The following is a 16,197-nucleotide window of genomic DNA, read 5'->3' on the forward strand; positions in this document are numbered from 1 at the left end:
AATAGCCCATACAACTTGACTAGTGTGGTAAAGTTCATTTTACTGTATGTATCCTGAGTATTTAGTGAAAGGCTGCCCTTGTAGACCAATTAATGGTATTGCTGGAATAGTCATATGAAATTTTTGATGTAAAATGGGCTGAGGTGCTTGATCTCATCAGATATGAATCATCCTGGCTTTGTCCCGGAAAACCCTTAAGCATGTGCTTTCGAATTAAGCAAGCTTGTAGTCCTCTTGTCTTAACTCTCAGCTCTGTTACTTTGTTTCGTTTCAGTCTCTAGGACACATTGATGTATTATGCTGGATCTGTGGACCAGGCAATAGAACATGCTGGTGTCTTAGCTGGTTGTGAGCCGCTTGACTTCTGAGCTGTTGGAACAGTCTACAGAAGGGCGAGGAACAGAGACCATAGTTGTACGGGTGCTGGTTGTTTCTCTGGAGGCCTGTTTCTGCAAGCCTCTGCTTCCTAGACAGTTGTGTTTATTGCCATAGGTAATTGCAGTGAAGCGGATGGGCTCAGTTTACACTGTCAGGTTTAGGCTTGCTCTGGCTTTGTTGGACTGGACTTGCAGGCCATGCTCCAGACAAAATAATTGGTGACTGCTTCTCTGACTTTGCTAGGCTCTCTGTGTGCTTAAAGCTGTGTAGTTTTCTAAGGTGAATTAATGTTGCTGAATCTGGGTCTAAGCCCCCAGTAAATATGATAAAATTTTCTGATAGCGAATAGATTCGTTAGCCTTTAAATGAATCCTGTGTGGAGCCATGCACAGGATTGGGGCATTACAGGGTCTTGCAAAACATTCAAACTGTCAACACTTGGGAAAGAAAAGACAAAAACCTATTATTATTTGTATGTACTCTAGAGCTTCTTATTTGCTCCCCTTGATTAGAGTGATAAAGTATCAGTTACTTCTATATCTGTAGTGACATAGTTTGTGACACTGAATTTGTGTTTCATGTGATGAAGTGGAACAGTGATGCAGATGCACGGTAGCTCAGTGTTGCTGGATGGATGGCTTCCAGGTAGATGGAGGCTTGGGCTAACTGGCTCAGAAGGCAATTCTCTGTCGTCAGTCAAAAATCAGCACTTGCTGGTGAGTCTAGAAGTGTGTGTGTGCACACTGAGTCAGTCTCGTATATACCTGTATGATTGTACCACAGATTAAACTCAAAAGGCTTGGCAAATCCTATTTGTGTGGGAAGCTTAAGTGCAAAAACTTGCCTAATTTACTTTATTTACATCAATATAATCCTGCTTAAGGCCTTTTGGAAAGCACATCTAAGTGAACAGTGTTCTAAGTTAACACGGTGTCTTTCGTGTTCACAGTAAAAGCTAGTTTCATTTGTAAAGAGTGTGCTTATGGTTACCTTCTACAAACTTTTGATATATTAAATGTAGAAGAACTCAGTTCTCCTGCATGCGCACATCGTCTTTTGTGAAATCTGTACTTTAAAGATTTAATATCTTCAGGTTTGCTTTATGATCAGCAGTTCTTTGAACCTGTAAGCAAGAAAGTGTGGGTAACGTCAAATATCTGTCTGATTCTAAGGAATGCTTATGTTATTTTTGACCGTATAATGTGAAGTTTGATTTCTGTCTCAAAATTGCAGTATTCTAGCAGAAATGTAAATACAGTCTGAATTTTTTTTTAGGTAACTTTTAAATGTGTTCTGTCTTAACGACAGGGACTTTATTCCAGAGATCCTGGATATTCAAACCGTGGAAACATACTTCTGTTCATAAGGGCCCAGATTCAGCAGCTGATGTCTAAATTGGCCAAGTTCATTTGTGCGTGCTTTCGTTCAGGAGATACTGATCTGTGCTGGTTTAGACTCAAATATAACATTTTTGGTAATTGTGAAGCTTCATTGAATAGAGAAGGGCTAAGGGTGGAAGCTGAGTGAAATGATTTAGAGTTTTATATAAGCACATAAAGCTGCAAGTTGTCTTGTTGTGTTTGGTTTTGGAAGGCACTTATTAACTGCTTTGACATCTCGCTTTTATTCTTGCACATCTGCTTTAGATTGTTTGCCATAAAAGTGTAAGAATTAATCTTGCCCTCATTTTTGTTATTGCTACCAGAAACCAAACTATTTTTATTACTACTTGTATATGGATTTGGACCCTGAACTGTTTTCAGAGTTGAGGAGCAAATGAGTTTGTATTAAATTTTTTCCCCTCCCTCACATTCACTCCAAGCTTATAGGTAAAGTTAATTAAATTAGAGTTTTCAAGTGCACAGAGATGTTAGGCATGGCTTGTTAAACTCTGTAGTAAGTGCTACTTTGCTTTATTTGGTCCAATACTGAAAATTTTAAGGAAATTCAAATGATCAGCTCACGTTAGTTTGTTTCTCAGTTCAGCAGCTGCCCTGAGCCAGGGTAAGATATTTGCATCATCTGTGGAGAGCTAGAGCTTAGTACATATTTTACTATATGGAAAAAAAATATATGAAAGTCAAAGAAATGAAAAGCTTGCTGCATATTTATTCATTTGATTAACAAATGTTCTTAATACTTGTTCTTGGGGCTTCCTTTTTTCCCTGTTTATTTCCCAAGAAGCAGTAAGTAGCGGTGGCATGTGATGTCAGTATAAGCACACTGCATTTGAGTGATTTCTTTCCCTGTCTTGTGTATTATTAAATTTCAGGGCATTCTGCTGATGTGGGTTCATCCAGTCCTTATGTCAGAGCATGTAGGAATCTTCCTTTCTACAATGGAAGTCTTGTTTTTAAGGCAAAACAGTCTTGTTATAAGCCTATAGCAGGAAATACTTAGGCGGCTTCTGAGTTGCTCGAAATCTGATGTTTGTGATGCAGTTGCTTTCACAGCAGTTTCCTCTTTCAGAATCTGTGTCGACACTTGGATTTTTTTGGTTTGAACAGAAGTGTTTTAGCAAAAAAGTTCACAAAGGAGCCAGTGAACAAGATAAAACAGATGAGGCATCTCTTTATTTTATAAATAGATAAATAGGATTTTTCTGAGACTGAGTGAAATTACCGTGTGATTGTATCACTGTTTTGCTGCCAGATTCTTTTTGCCGAAGTGAGGTTGTAGGTTTTTCATGGCAGGAACTGTTCCTTTTTCTTTGTACTAAGGATGGCTTAGAAGTTTCTGGTTATTGTGCTTCAAGGAGTTAAAAAGCTGAAGCTACTGAAACAAGTGTAATGCAGTATGTTAGTTCTTGGATAAGTGGAGGGACTTTTTGCAACCCTCTCGGGATCCGCCAGGGCTTGCAAATAGGTTTCTGATCCCATGAAGTTCTGTGAATCCTGTCCAAAATATTGCTAAGTTTGAGGTGCCATTTGAAGTGTACACAACTTTAAAAGCTGTCATGTGCCTGTGGTTCAGATTTAAGCTTCATTTTGATATAGCCACTTAAAACATAGGTGGAAACTTCCACGGAAAGAAACTAAACCTCTCTGGAAGGACAAAAGAGTATGTTTTGTGCAGATTAAAAATGCAGTTGCTTCTGCCCCAGGGAGCTTTTTGTTTAGTTTGACAAAATTAATGTGCATTTTCAGAGCAGTGCCATGAACCATGTGTTAGGTTTTGAGACAAGGGCAGTGTGTCTTCCTGCCCTGAGAATAATTGACTAATGTGTACTTGTGCACTCTTCATGCAAATCAGTGGAAAAAAGGCTATTAATAAACTACTTTCCACTTTTAACAGAAAGTAGTGATTTCTAAATATATTGCTAATAGGTTTCAGTGTTCATTTAAAATTTGTAGTAAATGTAGTCCACAAGTATGGACAAGTATGTGAAGATGCATCACATACTACTAATGTCTGATGACACTTTCTTAATTTTCTTTAGACTTCAATTTTTTAAATGCCTCCTTTTTATTTTTTTTTGCCTGTTTCTAATTATTTACTCTGCTGTTCTCCCTTCCTGTTTTTCCTGTTCCATGATTTTGCTTTCATCTGCCTTTATTGTCCTTTTTCTCCATATTTTATTCCTGGTTTTGTCCATGTTGCTGTAAAAGCTAACATGCTTGCTTTTGCCAGACAGTTATCAACTGTTAGCAGTCTCTCCTTAAAATCTAGCTATTCATGGAATCTCACTTTATTTCTTTTTGTTATCAGCCAGACATAAGCCATGTTGAATGGGATGTTCTCCATCTTTATCAACATTTATCTGGGTCGAGGCTGTATGCTCAGTAAAGCAGGGAGTTACGTTTCTGACTTTCACACACACACACACACACAGACACAGTTTCTCATCCTCTATAGACTGAGGTCAGCTTTCCATTTGGTTTTGTTGTTTTAGCAGTCTTTCTTTTTAAAACATCCATCAGACTCTGCATTCCTTAAAAACGAAGTTGTAGCTGTGGCTGTTTGCATGTGGGGAAGCTGATTTTGGGAATCCCAGGAAAGAGCAGCCAGTGGAATACAGCGATGTAGGGGTCTTTGTGAGCTTCTGCTAATGAAGCAGATAATTTTTCCAGGTTCCACTGTTTTTTCAGGAAATTCTAAATAATTTTCTTGCCTAATGGAGGGATCTTATCAGCATAATACTCAGCTTTTCTGAAGCAAAAGGAATACCAGTAGATTCAGCTGTACCAAGACTTAAACAATTGCTGCTGGTGGGCAAGCAATGCACAGCTATTGCTGTGCTCTGACCTCCGCTGCTGTGTCTGTCCCTCTCCTAATATTACGTATCATGACAAAGTAGCATTTGTCAAACTGATTTCTATGTCATAATAGAAAAATTAGGCCCGTAATGTGGGTATTTAAAACAATATTATTTTAGAGCCTTTAATCCTGTAATTGCACTGGCTACTGCGGAGCTTGGGCTTTGTTAATAGCTAAACCAAAATGATGGAGGCTCCAGAAGTCTGATGGTAAAGATGAAACAAAAGTTTGCTTAATTCTGCTTAACGTTGTATTGCTAACATAGCACATTGGGAATTAGCGCTAGGTTTGTGTTCCATAGTGCTATGTAACTGAACAGAACATTGAGTTGAAGTCACCTGCTGTGAAATGTTCTCTCTGAAAAATGGGAAGAACCTGTGGTTTTACCCTGAGGAGGGCAGTACCAAGCCCTGTGAGAGCCCAAGCAGGAGAAGGAAAGCAAGACCTGATAGTGAGGTTTGCAAATGCAGTTGGCACTCCTGGGGTGTCTGAATACTGCACAGCCGCCAGTTCATGGCATGGCTCTTCAATATAGCTGAAAGTGGCCAAACAGATAGTGCAGGCAGGGTAGAAGTCTTGGCAACCAGAGCAAAAGGTGCAGACGCAATTGAATTTCTGCATGCAGCACAATGGATCACACAAAAGTTCTAAGTGCTTAGGAGCTGAGACCGACTTGGTAGCACAATTGAGAAATGAGTGTGAAAAACCAGGAGGGGTGACCTGTGGGTTTGTTAGTTACGTGAATATGCTGTTCTGTTTTATTTCTTTGTTTCCAAAAATGATGCTGTCTTGTGTGCTGGGCTGTCCTTTGAACAGTGCTGGAAATTTTGAGGAAGGCTTGGCAGTTCCTGCCAGAACTATGGAGTCTCCACTAAAAACAAACAAGTGACTCGTTGCAGCAAACATCCAGGCTATCCCCTGAATCCTAACTGGGCTTCAGCAGCCAGTGCTGGAGAGGACAGTACCAAATAGGCGTTGTGATGCATTGATGTGAAGGGCACCGGGCTTTTCTGTGAAGAGAGTAGTCACTAAATCCTGGTACTGGCGCTGACCCAGAAGAATTGTATTTCAGCATGTTAGATGGACACGGGCTTTCTTCTGAGAGATTAGAGAAATGGGGCCTTTTGGCAGGAGCTTAAAGATAAGTCTTGTCAGGTAATTAATTCTGTCAGAAAGTGGTAAAGGAAAAGTTTGGAAGCAAGTAGAACTCATGGTGTGATTTAACCCATTTTGCTCCATGGTTAATTTCCCTGGTACCTGTTTGTGTGTAACAAATCCCACATATATGATAGTCTTTGTTAGTAGCTTCTTGAGTGGTGTGATCTCTTGCTTTATTTCTGCCATTCCTAAAGAAAGCACATTTTAAAAATCTGTTTTGGCATTCAGAAATCAAATTAAGTTACTGTGGAGGGGAAAGAAAAAGTCTAAATACAGTCAGATTGTTACTGAAATCATCTACCCCAGAGAGAGGGCTGCAGGGTGTCCATCTTGTATCTCTTGTCCTGCTACGTATGGTCAGATTCTGGTTTTGAGAACAACGGGAAAACTTACTTTGATTTTGTTGGTTTCTGTTAGATCATTTGTTCTCTTTCTGTTTCACTACTGGGATATCCCCATAGCACTTTGCATAATTGAGTAAAGAAATTAGATTTATTCTTGGTTTTCAAGAGCAGAAGAAAAAGCAGTTGGTTTCAGATGTTTGTCTTTGGAAAAGCCTCACTGGCGTAGGAATTTTAGGCTAAGGAATGGAATTATGCATTTTAGTTTGACATTCTTCATGTTTATTTAAAAAAGCTGTGGAAGACAGGCAGGGTAGAGGTTAAAATAATATTAACTGAGCCCTCCAAATCTATCAGTTTCGTTCTCCTTTTCCTGAGTATTACTGTAGTCAAAGTAAGTAGTTAATCAGAATCAGAAAGCCATATCAGCATTGCTGACATGGATTTGCCAGTAGTGAATTGGGAGAGTGGAAACTGGAGGAAAAAAATCTATTCAAAACAGCCCAGCTTTTGGCTCAGAACACATTGTCTAAGATATTTGCATTAATATTGTTCTGTAAGAAATTCCGTTAACACATGATCTTTCCAAAACCTGTGTTCAGTTGTGAGCTTAACAGTAAAATAGTCTCCTAAGACTGCTTATACTGAAAAATTCAAAGAATTCGTAATACTGTTTGAACATTCACTTGGAAGCGTTTGGATCATTACGCACTTAGATGATGGCATATCAAAACAGGGTTTGTTAACCTTTCTGTTGTGCCACATACAGTTGAAGTGATGCTCGGGATGTGGTGGTGGTTTTTTTTTTTCTGTCATGCCCTGGCATCCCACAGTGCTCGGCTTCTTTTTGACTAGCCATGTGCTCCTTACACCAGGCGGTGTAAGAGTTAAATGAAAAGAGCATTGCTGCAAACTGGCTTAAAAAGACATAGCACATAAATATTACTGTTTCTGTTATCTGACCTGTGCTGTGTTCTGGTAGTGTGGTGATAGCAGACCTGAGCAAGTTCCGAAGCAGGGAGAAATTAAAAAAGCAGAAAGTTTGGCTACATCATCTAGTCCAGCTGCTTCTAGTACAGAAACATGCTTTGTCTGGACAAGTTTTACTGACCCCAGTCTCTGGCTTCTGTCTCTTGCCTGGGGATGTTTTTGTGGCATAGCTGTTCCTCCTCTTTCCCCCACTAGTGCATTTTTGGTGTCAGTCTCCTTTCTCCTCCTCCTTGGCACTTGAGAGATTTCTGAGAAGACTGTCAGTTGTTACTTCTTTTTGCTGCTGAGGGAAGGAGGTGAAGGAAGGCAATGTCATTTTGGAAACAGGGAAACGGAGAGACAACAGGAGGGGAAGAAGTGTGAACGCTGCACCTTGCCCTGTTATTTCTGGACTCTGTGTGCTAAAATAACCTCTTTCTGCTAGCAGGCAAATACTGATATACCTGCATTTGCCAAGAGTTCTTCCCCCAAACCTGTGTGTGGAAACTGCTCAGATACACTGTAATTTTGATGCTCTAATAGCTGCAACTTCTCCTAAAAGGACATAGATTTTCTTAAAAATTAACTCCTTGTCACTGTGAAGGCGCAGCTCTTTGTATATAATCCATGGCTTTTTTTTGTTCAGTGCCATGTTATATTACAGTCTGAAACAAAAATTATCTACTACTTTTGTTTCTTATTATTTAAACTGAGAGGCATCTCTAACAGTGTATCTAGGATAGTGTAAAATAAGCCAGTCAATTTTATTTCTAATGCAAAGCCATTAAAGGGTGTGTATGTTAAATAATCCTCTATTTCTCTCATCTAAAACCATGCAGTACATGAATGGAAAGTCAGTTGCTCACAAATCCATTGCTGTGCAGTCTTTTACATAAACAAAGTCATAAGGATAAGCAAATGCCTTCCTTCTAATTAGCAGTGTGTTTTGTGGTTCCATACATTCCAAAATGTAATAGACAGCTACACTGCTTAAAATAATCCAAGAGAAAAAAGTCGTATGCCACGAAGATAGGGGTGGGAAGGACAGGAGGCAGGAAAATCTGTTGTCTGTATTCTTGGAGGCCTTTTCTGTCTCCATTTGGGTACTGTCAGCTTCTTTTACACAAATATTACAGCATCCAAGGGGAATTAAAAGTACTTACCCATGACCACAAAGTCAGACCTTAGGTTTGTCAGGAGAAAGCAATGCAAAAGCAGGATCTTGGACCCACTGCTTTCTTTTTGGTTTTAACGTGCTGATAAATGCTTCCTAATGTTGGGAAGAGGTAGGGCTGGCTGTCTAGGTGGAATACAGGAAATTTTGACATCTTATCTCATAGATGTGAAATGTTTTTTGGATCTGTAAAAGTGCTGTGTGAAGTCCTAAGTAACAGAACTGTCTCCCTGTAATGTCTCTAAAGCTATACAACTTCCCTTTTATACCAGTCTTTTATGGAATGGGCCACTCAGGACAGAGTCAAAACCAATGTGTTAATTGGTCAGGTAGCTTTTAACTGAGATAATATTGGTCAAGTTGAGCCTTTTAACTTCAGCAAGATTTTTTATAAATGCGCCTTATCCTCACATCAGTGGAAATAGGGAAAGCAACACTTTTCACTGTTAAGTTTTCATAGGTTTCCATCCCAGCCTTTTTGCACCAGTCTGTGCCATAGCCAGTGTTGTGACCACACTGTAATTGTGCAGGGCTGACCAAGTTGGAAGCTGGTGAGCTTAGAAGCCCCTGTAGCCGTGCCTCTGCACTGGCATTGCAAGGAGTCAGCAGCACAGATATATCCTGTTCACATCCAAAACAACTACAGAGCTGATGGGCTTGCAGGGCTTAACCAGGCTTCAGCCCCTTTCAGTAGGAATGTACATTGTAATTTATGCTTCCATCTAACCCTTTCCTGAATCAAGGCAGAATAAAATCTGGTTTATAGGAACAAACCTCTACCTCTAAAGGCCAGACAGCTGTAGGGCAGGAACAACATCTGATCATGTTGGGATTTCCTCTTCAACTCCATTGCTAAGGGGAATGTAATCCACAGTGCCAAAGCCCGTCAGCTGAAGTTGTGATTTTGCGAAACAAAAACAAATGAGATGTGTCATACAGCTGCACAGTCTCCTTGAGGTGTGGATCTGCTGGCTGGACACAAACCAGTGCAGTCATTTTGCCATGCAAAAGTATGTACTCCTAATGCATGCACCTTGTCCCAGGGTACAGGTGAGAAAGACACAAAAGCCAGTGCTTTGAAACTGATCTTGATGAACCAGATGATCCACTGTTTAATGGTGATGAACCGCTGTTTAATGGTGAAGATATTTAGCTATTGGAATAACTTACCTAGCAGTTGTGCCGTGGACCTTTATGATCTGAAATCTTTAAGTTGGATGCCTTTCAAAAGAAGATGCTTTGGCTGAACAGTCCTTGGGCTTTTTACATGCACATGAAAATGTCCTGGCCTGTGCTGGACATGAGGTCAGACCAGCTCAAGGATGGACAGTTCCGCTGTTCTGCTTCTCTTCAGATGATCTGCTCTCCAGGCCACCAGCCACCACACTGTACCTCACAGAGAGGTCCCAGTGACTTTTCCTGAAGCAAACTTTGGTCCCTACCATACAGCTGGGAACCCCCAAATAGCAGAAGACAAATGAAACGTTTTCAACCTGTCCTCCCAGGAGTTCCTCGAAATGGGCATCTGTAGCAGCATAAACGGAGGTGTGGAAAGAAGGTTGTGACGAGCCCAGTCCATTTGTCAGGAGCCTTCCTGTGTCTCTTGGCCAGCATTGGCAGAAGTTGCTCTTGTTAAAAAAGTGTTAGGAATGCAGCAGTGGCAACTCTGCTAACAGTGAGCAGCTGTTCTGGTGATGCCCTCCAGAGATGTGGCTCCTGCAATCTGAGCTGCTCCCTTTTTCCACACACAAGTAATTTCCCAAAATATTTATCATGGTTTTGAACTCTGCCTGGAACTGAATTTTCATTTCTATGGCTGGAACAAAATTGCTCTGGATTTGGAAAGACTGAGGCTTTTTTCACTCACCAGATGGGGGTGTGCACATGTAAGATGTTGGTATGTCCTTCCCTTCAGTTTGGCTGGAGAGAAATACACAGCTAAATCTGAAAGTCTTAGTTATACATTAATGTCTTACAATGGGTGTAACATGCCCACATGTATGTAGTTATGAGTTATAATGTTTTCAAGAACTTGAATAGATTGTAAATTGACAACTTCTTGCAGTATAAAAAGACCCTGCAACTGTATCTTAAACATCATGAAGTGGGATTAAGGATGAATTTTTAACCTTCCTTTCCATACCTTTTTTTTGTTAAATGTGTGGTTGCTTGGTTTTAATGGTGCAGCAATAGTTTGTGGCACAGAAATAACAGCATGCTAACCATGAAAGGTGAAGTGACTCATGGCTGGCTTGAGAATTCTCTTCACCACATCTCACCTTCAGGAGACTGTCACCCTAATGGTGTTAGCAGCAGCCCCTCTGGGCTCCCAGGCAGTGCAGAAACAGGCTAGAACTGTCTGTTCTCATCGCACGCAATGAGCTATTTCAGTGGAAAACCTGAACTGCTGATATTTCCATAGATATCAGCATAGATCCATAACAGTGTTTTTCAAGGACTTGCGTCTTCAATTTTCTTGGCTATTTTCTGCAACTGTCTAAACAAAAATATCTATGCTCCAAATTCAGAAAGGTCACTGTCCCCAGCCACAAATTTAATTATCAGCTTTCCCCTTCTACTAACTCTTTTTTTGTCCTCTTTAGTTAATTTTAACCCAGTGTCCTACATTAGGAGCCTTTAGTTTCCACTTGAGGGAGTAGATGCTTACATGAGTGGCCCCAGGGAAGTGAATCTCAGTAAGTGCTTGCTAGTGGGAAGCCAGGGTTATACATGGTATTATACCGTGGAAAGCTTCCCATCTCTTGTTGCAGACAAAATGTCTACAAACCCAATACTGCTACTTTCCTAAATTCCTGCATTTTGCAGATGTGAAGCTCAATTTCTACAGGGGGAAGCCAGGCTGTTCTGGGGGAACTCATAGTGCTGTCTTTTTGCTGCTGCTGCTAATTTTCATGAGCACCGTAGAATACAGTAGAAAATTGAAACTGTGTGAAAGATCAACAAATCAGTGTAGAATGTCATGCAGCAACATCTGTTAACTTTGGCTCTATCTCGTATCCTCCTGACCCCTCCTTTCCAGCCACAAGTCTCCTGTTTTGTGAGAGCTCAGAGTGATAGGGACTTGGGGAGGGGGGAATGTCTAGCTGTTTCTCAGTGGTCTGAATGGCTTGCAAAAGTACCATCTGGAATGAAAGTTTTATGCTTGTGTGTTTCTATATTTTTAGTTAAAACAAATGGGAATTTGCTGAATGAATTTATTGTATTGTGCTGTGAAAGTCTATCTTGAGAATTGTTATATAGAGGAGCTTACGAAAGCTGCAGGGAGAAATGAAAGCAGTCTCCCATTCTAATTAGGGCTTTCAGGAAATCATTGATTACAGAATCAAATAGGGTTGCTCAGAGACATTGGTTTGATATTACTTCTGGTAAACAAAATTTTTTCTAATAATAATTTTACTGGTGACACTGGAAGCAGCTGCACTTTCTAGTGGTAAGCTTGCCTTCAATAAAACTCCCCCCTTTCCTCCTACCTTGTCCATATAGTTACAGCTAATGAAACATTACTTCCAAACTATAGATTTCAGTAAAAAAATTAAATGGTGAAGAAATGGGCAGTATAATAGACTGTCTGTTCTAATGGGATGGTCTTTGCCTGGACCGGGTTAATGGCATAAGCTTGTTCCTTGCATTGTATTTAAAAAATAGTCAAAAGAAACCCTTGACCTGATATGTAGAAGTTTTATACCTTTTTTCTTTTTTTTAACAGGGTCAGACTATTTCACTAGCTCCTATTCCAAAACTAGAGGAAGCTTTGTATACGTATCAGCCTCTGCAAGTGGAGACGTATGGACCGGAAGTTCCAGAGCTTGAAATGCTGGGAAGGCTGGGGTGAGTAACACAGCACGTTTAATTCCAGTTTCATGGCATGATAGCTGGCACTGTTACCATCTTCAGCTTGCCAACACGTAGGGGTCTTTCTTTATTTTTTCGTTCCTTTTTCTTTTTTGTAAGGATCTTGACGAAATATTAGACTTCCTGCCCAACCAACATTTTGTTTGGGAGGATAAGCTGAAATTTTTGGTTCTCTAGCCTTTATAGATCTGTTGAGAGCTGGACTGGATTGCATTAGTGTTTTTAAGGTTGTCCTTGGCAGTCATAGTGAAGTAGCTGTTCATTTTCAGTTGCACAGTATTAAAAAATAAATAAATAAAAATCCAGGGCTTAATATACCCAGCTGTAAGCCAGTAAAAATATTAAAGTTGGGCTGTTTGCCATGGAAAAGGGTAGATTTACTTGTCGACTGCCGTCTACAGTCAAACTGCGTTTGTGAGAAATGAAGCACAGAGCTTAACTTTGTCAAAAGATATAATGCAGGGCTGGTCCAGCAGCTTGGCGGCATTGTGCTGTGCAGCCATGTTTGGAAAGGAGTTTGGGAGCCCTCTGTGCCTGGGTGTCGGAGGCTGGGAAGTCCAGAAGTGATGCATCTGCTCTCTAGGGATGTGTTGGTAGCTGAAATGCCACCTGAAAAAGCATAGCTACTGGGACAGTGAGTGTCACCCAACTCATCATAGCCTAACTTTGAAGGTCAACAACACTTAGAGTGCCTGGAAGACTATGTGGCAGAATAAGTGTGCAGAATTGTAGGGTAAGAAAGAGCTTAAAAAATAAGTTTATGTTTGACTGTTCAATATGAGAAAATTGAAGCCACAAAGTACTGAGCAAAGTTGAAACAATTTAGTATGCAGTTTCAGAGACCACTGAAATCCAAACAGGAATCACTGGCACAAGAGAGATTGTATCTCATCCAGAAAATTATAGAGGTATATAGACTTTTTTTAAAGTAAATAAGTAATGTAATGCCTCAGAAAATTCAAGGCTCTCTGGAGCTGAGGTTGCCCCCATTTTCGCTGTTTCTGTGTCCTCCTGGTGCCTGTAACTTTTATCTCATGTCAAGCTTCTGAGACCAAATATTAATTAGCAGTTTAACCTTGAGCAGAGCCAGATTCAGCCTTCACCACCTGTCTGGATGGAGCACAGCTGTGAGGGACCTCCAGTGTGAGGGAGTTTGGGGCCCTCTTGGCCCTAAACCTCATCACAAATGAAAGTGGGCAGGGGGAGATGACTTGTGCAGGGAGGACTTGTGCCCCCGTAGGCAAGTGCTGGTGTCCAGATCAGCAGGAATCCTGTATGTTCCATGGCCATCCCATCTAGTTGCCTATGGCACTGTTTCAAAGGCAGCCTGGCACCTTGCAATACGAAATCCTTTTGATTGTTGAGTCTGTATGCGAGCATATTTGGAGCAGCATTTGCAAACAGTGCTCATAGCCTTTTCTTAGAGATGCTTTTGCGTGTGTCATTTCACCCCTCTGAGTACAAACAGAGGCCCTGGAGTTGCTGGAGGAGTTGGGAGTGGTTTTGGTAGTAAGGGGTGGTGGGTTGGTGGTACACACCAGAAAGAGTTCCTCTGAGGCTGTTTGCAATGGGTTCTTAGCCTGTACAACTCTAACCCTGTTCTGTGGGGTGTCTGAATACCTTAAGCCATACAAGGCGCTTAATTTATATATTTGTGTTTCTGTGTTTATATGAACTCATGCATTTCCTGTTGATGATGAATGCTTAACTAATGTGCCTCAGTCCCTGCTTTGGGTTTTTTCAGGCAGCTGCATGCAGCTGCCTGGGTGAAGCAGAAGAGCTGGGCACAATGTTACCCACTCCTGTTAAAGATTTTTAGTTTCCTTGTCATTCGCACCCATACAAAGACGGGATAAATCTTTTCATGTTCTCGTTAATAATTTTGCAGTCTGGTTAATTGCTGCTGCTAAATAGTTCACTTGAATGTGAAGGCTATTATCGTTGAGTTTCTGGAGCTAGAATTATTGCAAAGATGCTGCCGAACTGGAAGCTTTGAATTCACTTCTGGTAGCAGAATTTAATGATTTTTTTTTTGGGTTTTTTTCATGATACAGTTTATTATCTTCAAAACACTCAGTAGAGTGGGCTTTTTGAATATTCATATCTTAACCTCTTGCCTTCTGCAAGACTCACTCCAGATTTCAGCATCACCGTTGCTTTTCTTTCATAGAATCATGGAGTGGTTTGGGTTGGAAGGTCCCTTAAAGATTATGTGGTTCCAACCCCCATGCTGGGACACTGTCCTCTAGGCAGGGTTGCTCAAAGCCCCACTGGGCCAGTAACAGTTGTAATGAAGGAGACATCTGGCAAGAAGATATCTAGCAAAGAGAAAGAAAAATGGTGAATCCAGAAGGGATCATTTAAAAGCTTTGTTAGGGATCTCTTATAATTTAATTTAAAATTTGCTTTTTAAGATGACTTATATTATTTGCTCATTTGGCTTTACAAATAACTTGCGTGCAGTGCAGTAAGCTTGATTCAACATCCTCCTACTGCTGAAACTGTTTTCAGTTTCTCTTGGGGCTGTAAATTTTCTTTTTTTTCTGTGTACAGAAACATTTAACATCCTTATGATGCATTTTTTGCCAGTGTGTTGGGAGTCTGAGAATGGCAAAGAAATAGATTTATTTCCCCCTCAACACAAACGATTGGTATAATGTGTAGGGGCTTGTGTCCTTCAACACCCCAACACTCCCCGTTTTTTAATGGAGGAGTAATGAAATATAGGCAATAATCCTGAACTACGTTGAATTACATGGCTTTCTGGGAGCAACATGTATTACAGTAACTTGTAGACCGTATTTAACCTTAATGGCAGTAGGAATGAAGCATTATTGGAGCCAGCCTCTGACAGAGGTTCCCTTGACTACGTGTCTGTGGGATTACTGCAGGGAAGTCTTGGCACCTGGTGAATACACCCTGAATGTGCCAGGTTGGTGATGGTCTGATCTGGGTGATAAAAGATCACTTTGGGTGTTCAGGCTGTGAGGACCAACTCATGCCTATCTCAGATGTCAAATGGAAATATGGCTTGAAGAAGAAGGGAAAACATGTATGAGGGCATCTCCCAAACCTGTGGTGCTGTCCTTGGAGAAAAGTGTCTTGGATCACTGTAATGTGCCTGTCCTGGAGGCAGGCTCTACAGCTGCATGTCAGTCCGTGATGAGTAATTGTCCTGGGTCTGTGTGTCTTGGTTGGTACTTTAAATTACTGGGGTGTTCAGTGATGTGCTTTGGGAAACTGTTGGTTTCTGGTTTGAGTTGAAGGCAACCTCCTGATAGGAGTCATGTTTAGAGAGCCCTGTGTTATCAAAGGCCCTCCTAGCATTTCTGCTGTGACTGGAAACAGATTGATGTACTTTGACTAAAGCTGGGAATGTCATTGTTTGGGTCAAATTGGTCCAAATCTGTTGAACTGCCAAAGTCATTGCAGGGCTGTGTGACCTACCATGGCTTTCAGGGAGTGGAGGTGTGTGGTTGAGAGAGGGAGCAGAAGCGCCTGGATGCTGAGGCACTCATGCCATTAGTTTACTTTGAAGTTTCCTTAGAAGAGCAAAAAGAGCCTTTCTTTGCCTTCTTTCCCCCTCTCCCCCCATGTTTTAGCTGAGCACACTGAATTTGTGTGGTTGGAGATCTGGATTTTTCTTACTGCAAAACAAAAGAGATGAAAAAATACAACAAACTTTGACATGCCAAGTAGTGAAAGAGCAGAACAGGATGGGGATGGAAATTAGTTTGTTGTTTTAAAAATGTATGCTTGTTTTGTAGTTTTGATTAAGGAAACCAAAACAAAAAACCAAAACAAAATGCAAAACCAAAACACAAAAGCCCGAGGATCAAAATGATGGTTGGTTGAGGTCCTGAAAAATGTAAAGACATTCTTGGCATTAACTGTAAGTATGCATGGCAAGCAGGAGCAGCCACACAGCGTTCTCACACCAAGTATTTACAGCTGTGGAAGAGCCATATGCAAGCTACTTAAAACTGACTATAAATCGAAAATCTGCTGATGTGATTAACATTTTGGGTAAAGATGCTGAACTTTGTC

At 40.8% G+C, this 16,197-nt stretch overlaps 1 protein-coding gene across 3 annotated transcripts in view; it reads left to right on the top strand.

Moving 5' to 3' along the window:
• MNAT1 (MNAT1 component of CDK activating kinase) overlaps window positions 1–16,197 on the top strand; it is a 123,860-nt gene that overhangs the window by 73,665 nt on the left and 33,998 nt on the right. For all 3 annotated transcript variants that reach the window (XM_065686836.1, XM_065686835.1, XM_065686837.1), the window contains one exon: window positions 12,005–12,126. In XM_065686836.1, the coding sequence (XP_065542908.1) occupies window positions 12,005–12,126 (122 nt within the window). The remainder of the gene's footprint in view (window positions 1–12,004; window positions 12,127–16,197) is intronic.

The sequence above is a fragment of the Lathamus discolor genome, chromosome 6 (assembly GCF_037157495.1).
Source record: "Lathamus discolor isolate bLatDis1 chromosome 6, bLatDis1.hap1, whole genome shotgun sequence".
In the NCBI taxonomy this organism is placed as follows: domain Eukaryota; kingdom Metazoa; phylum Chordata; class Aves; order Psittaciformes; family Psittacidae; genus Lathamus; species Lathamus discolor.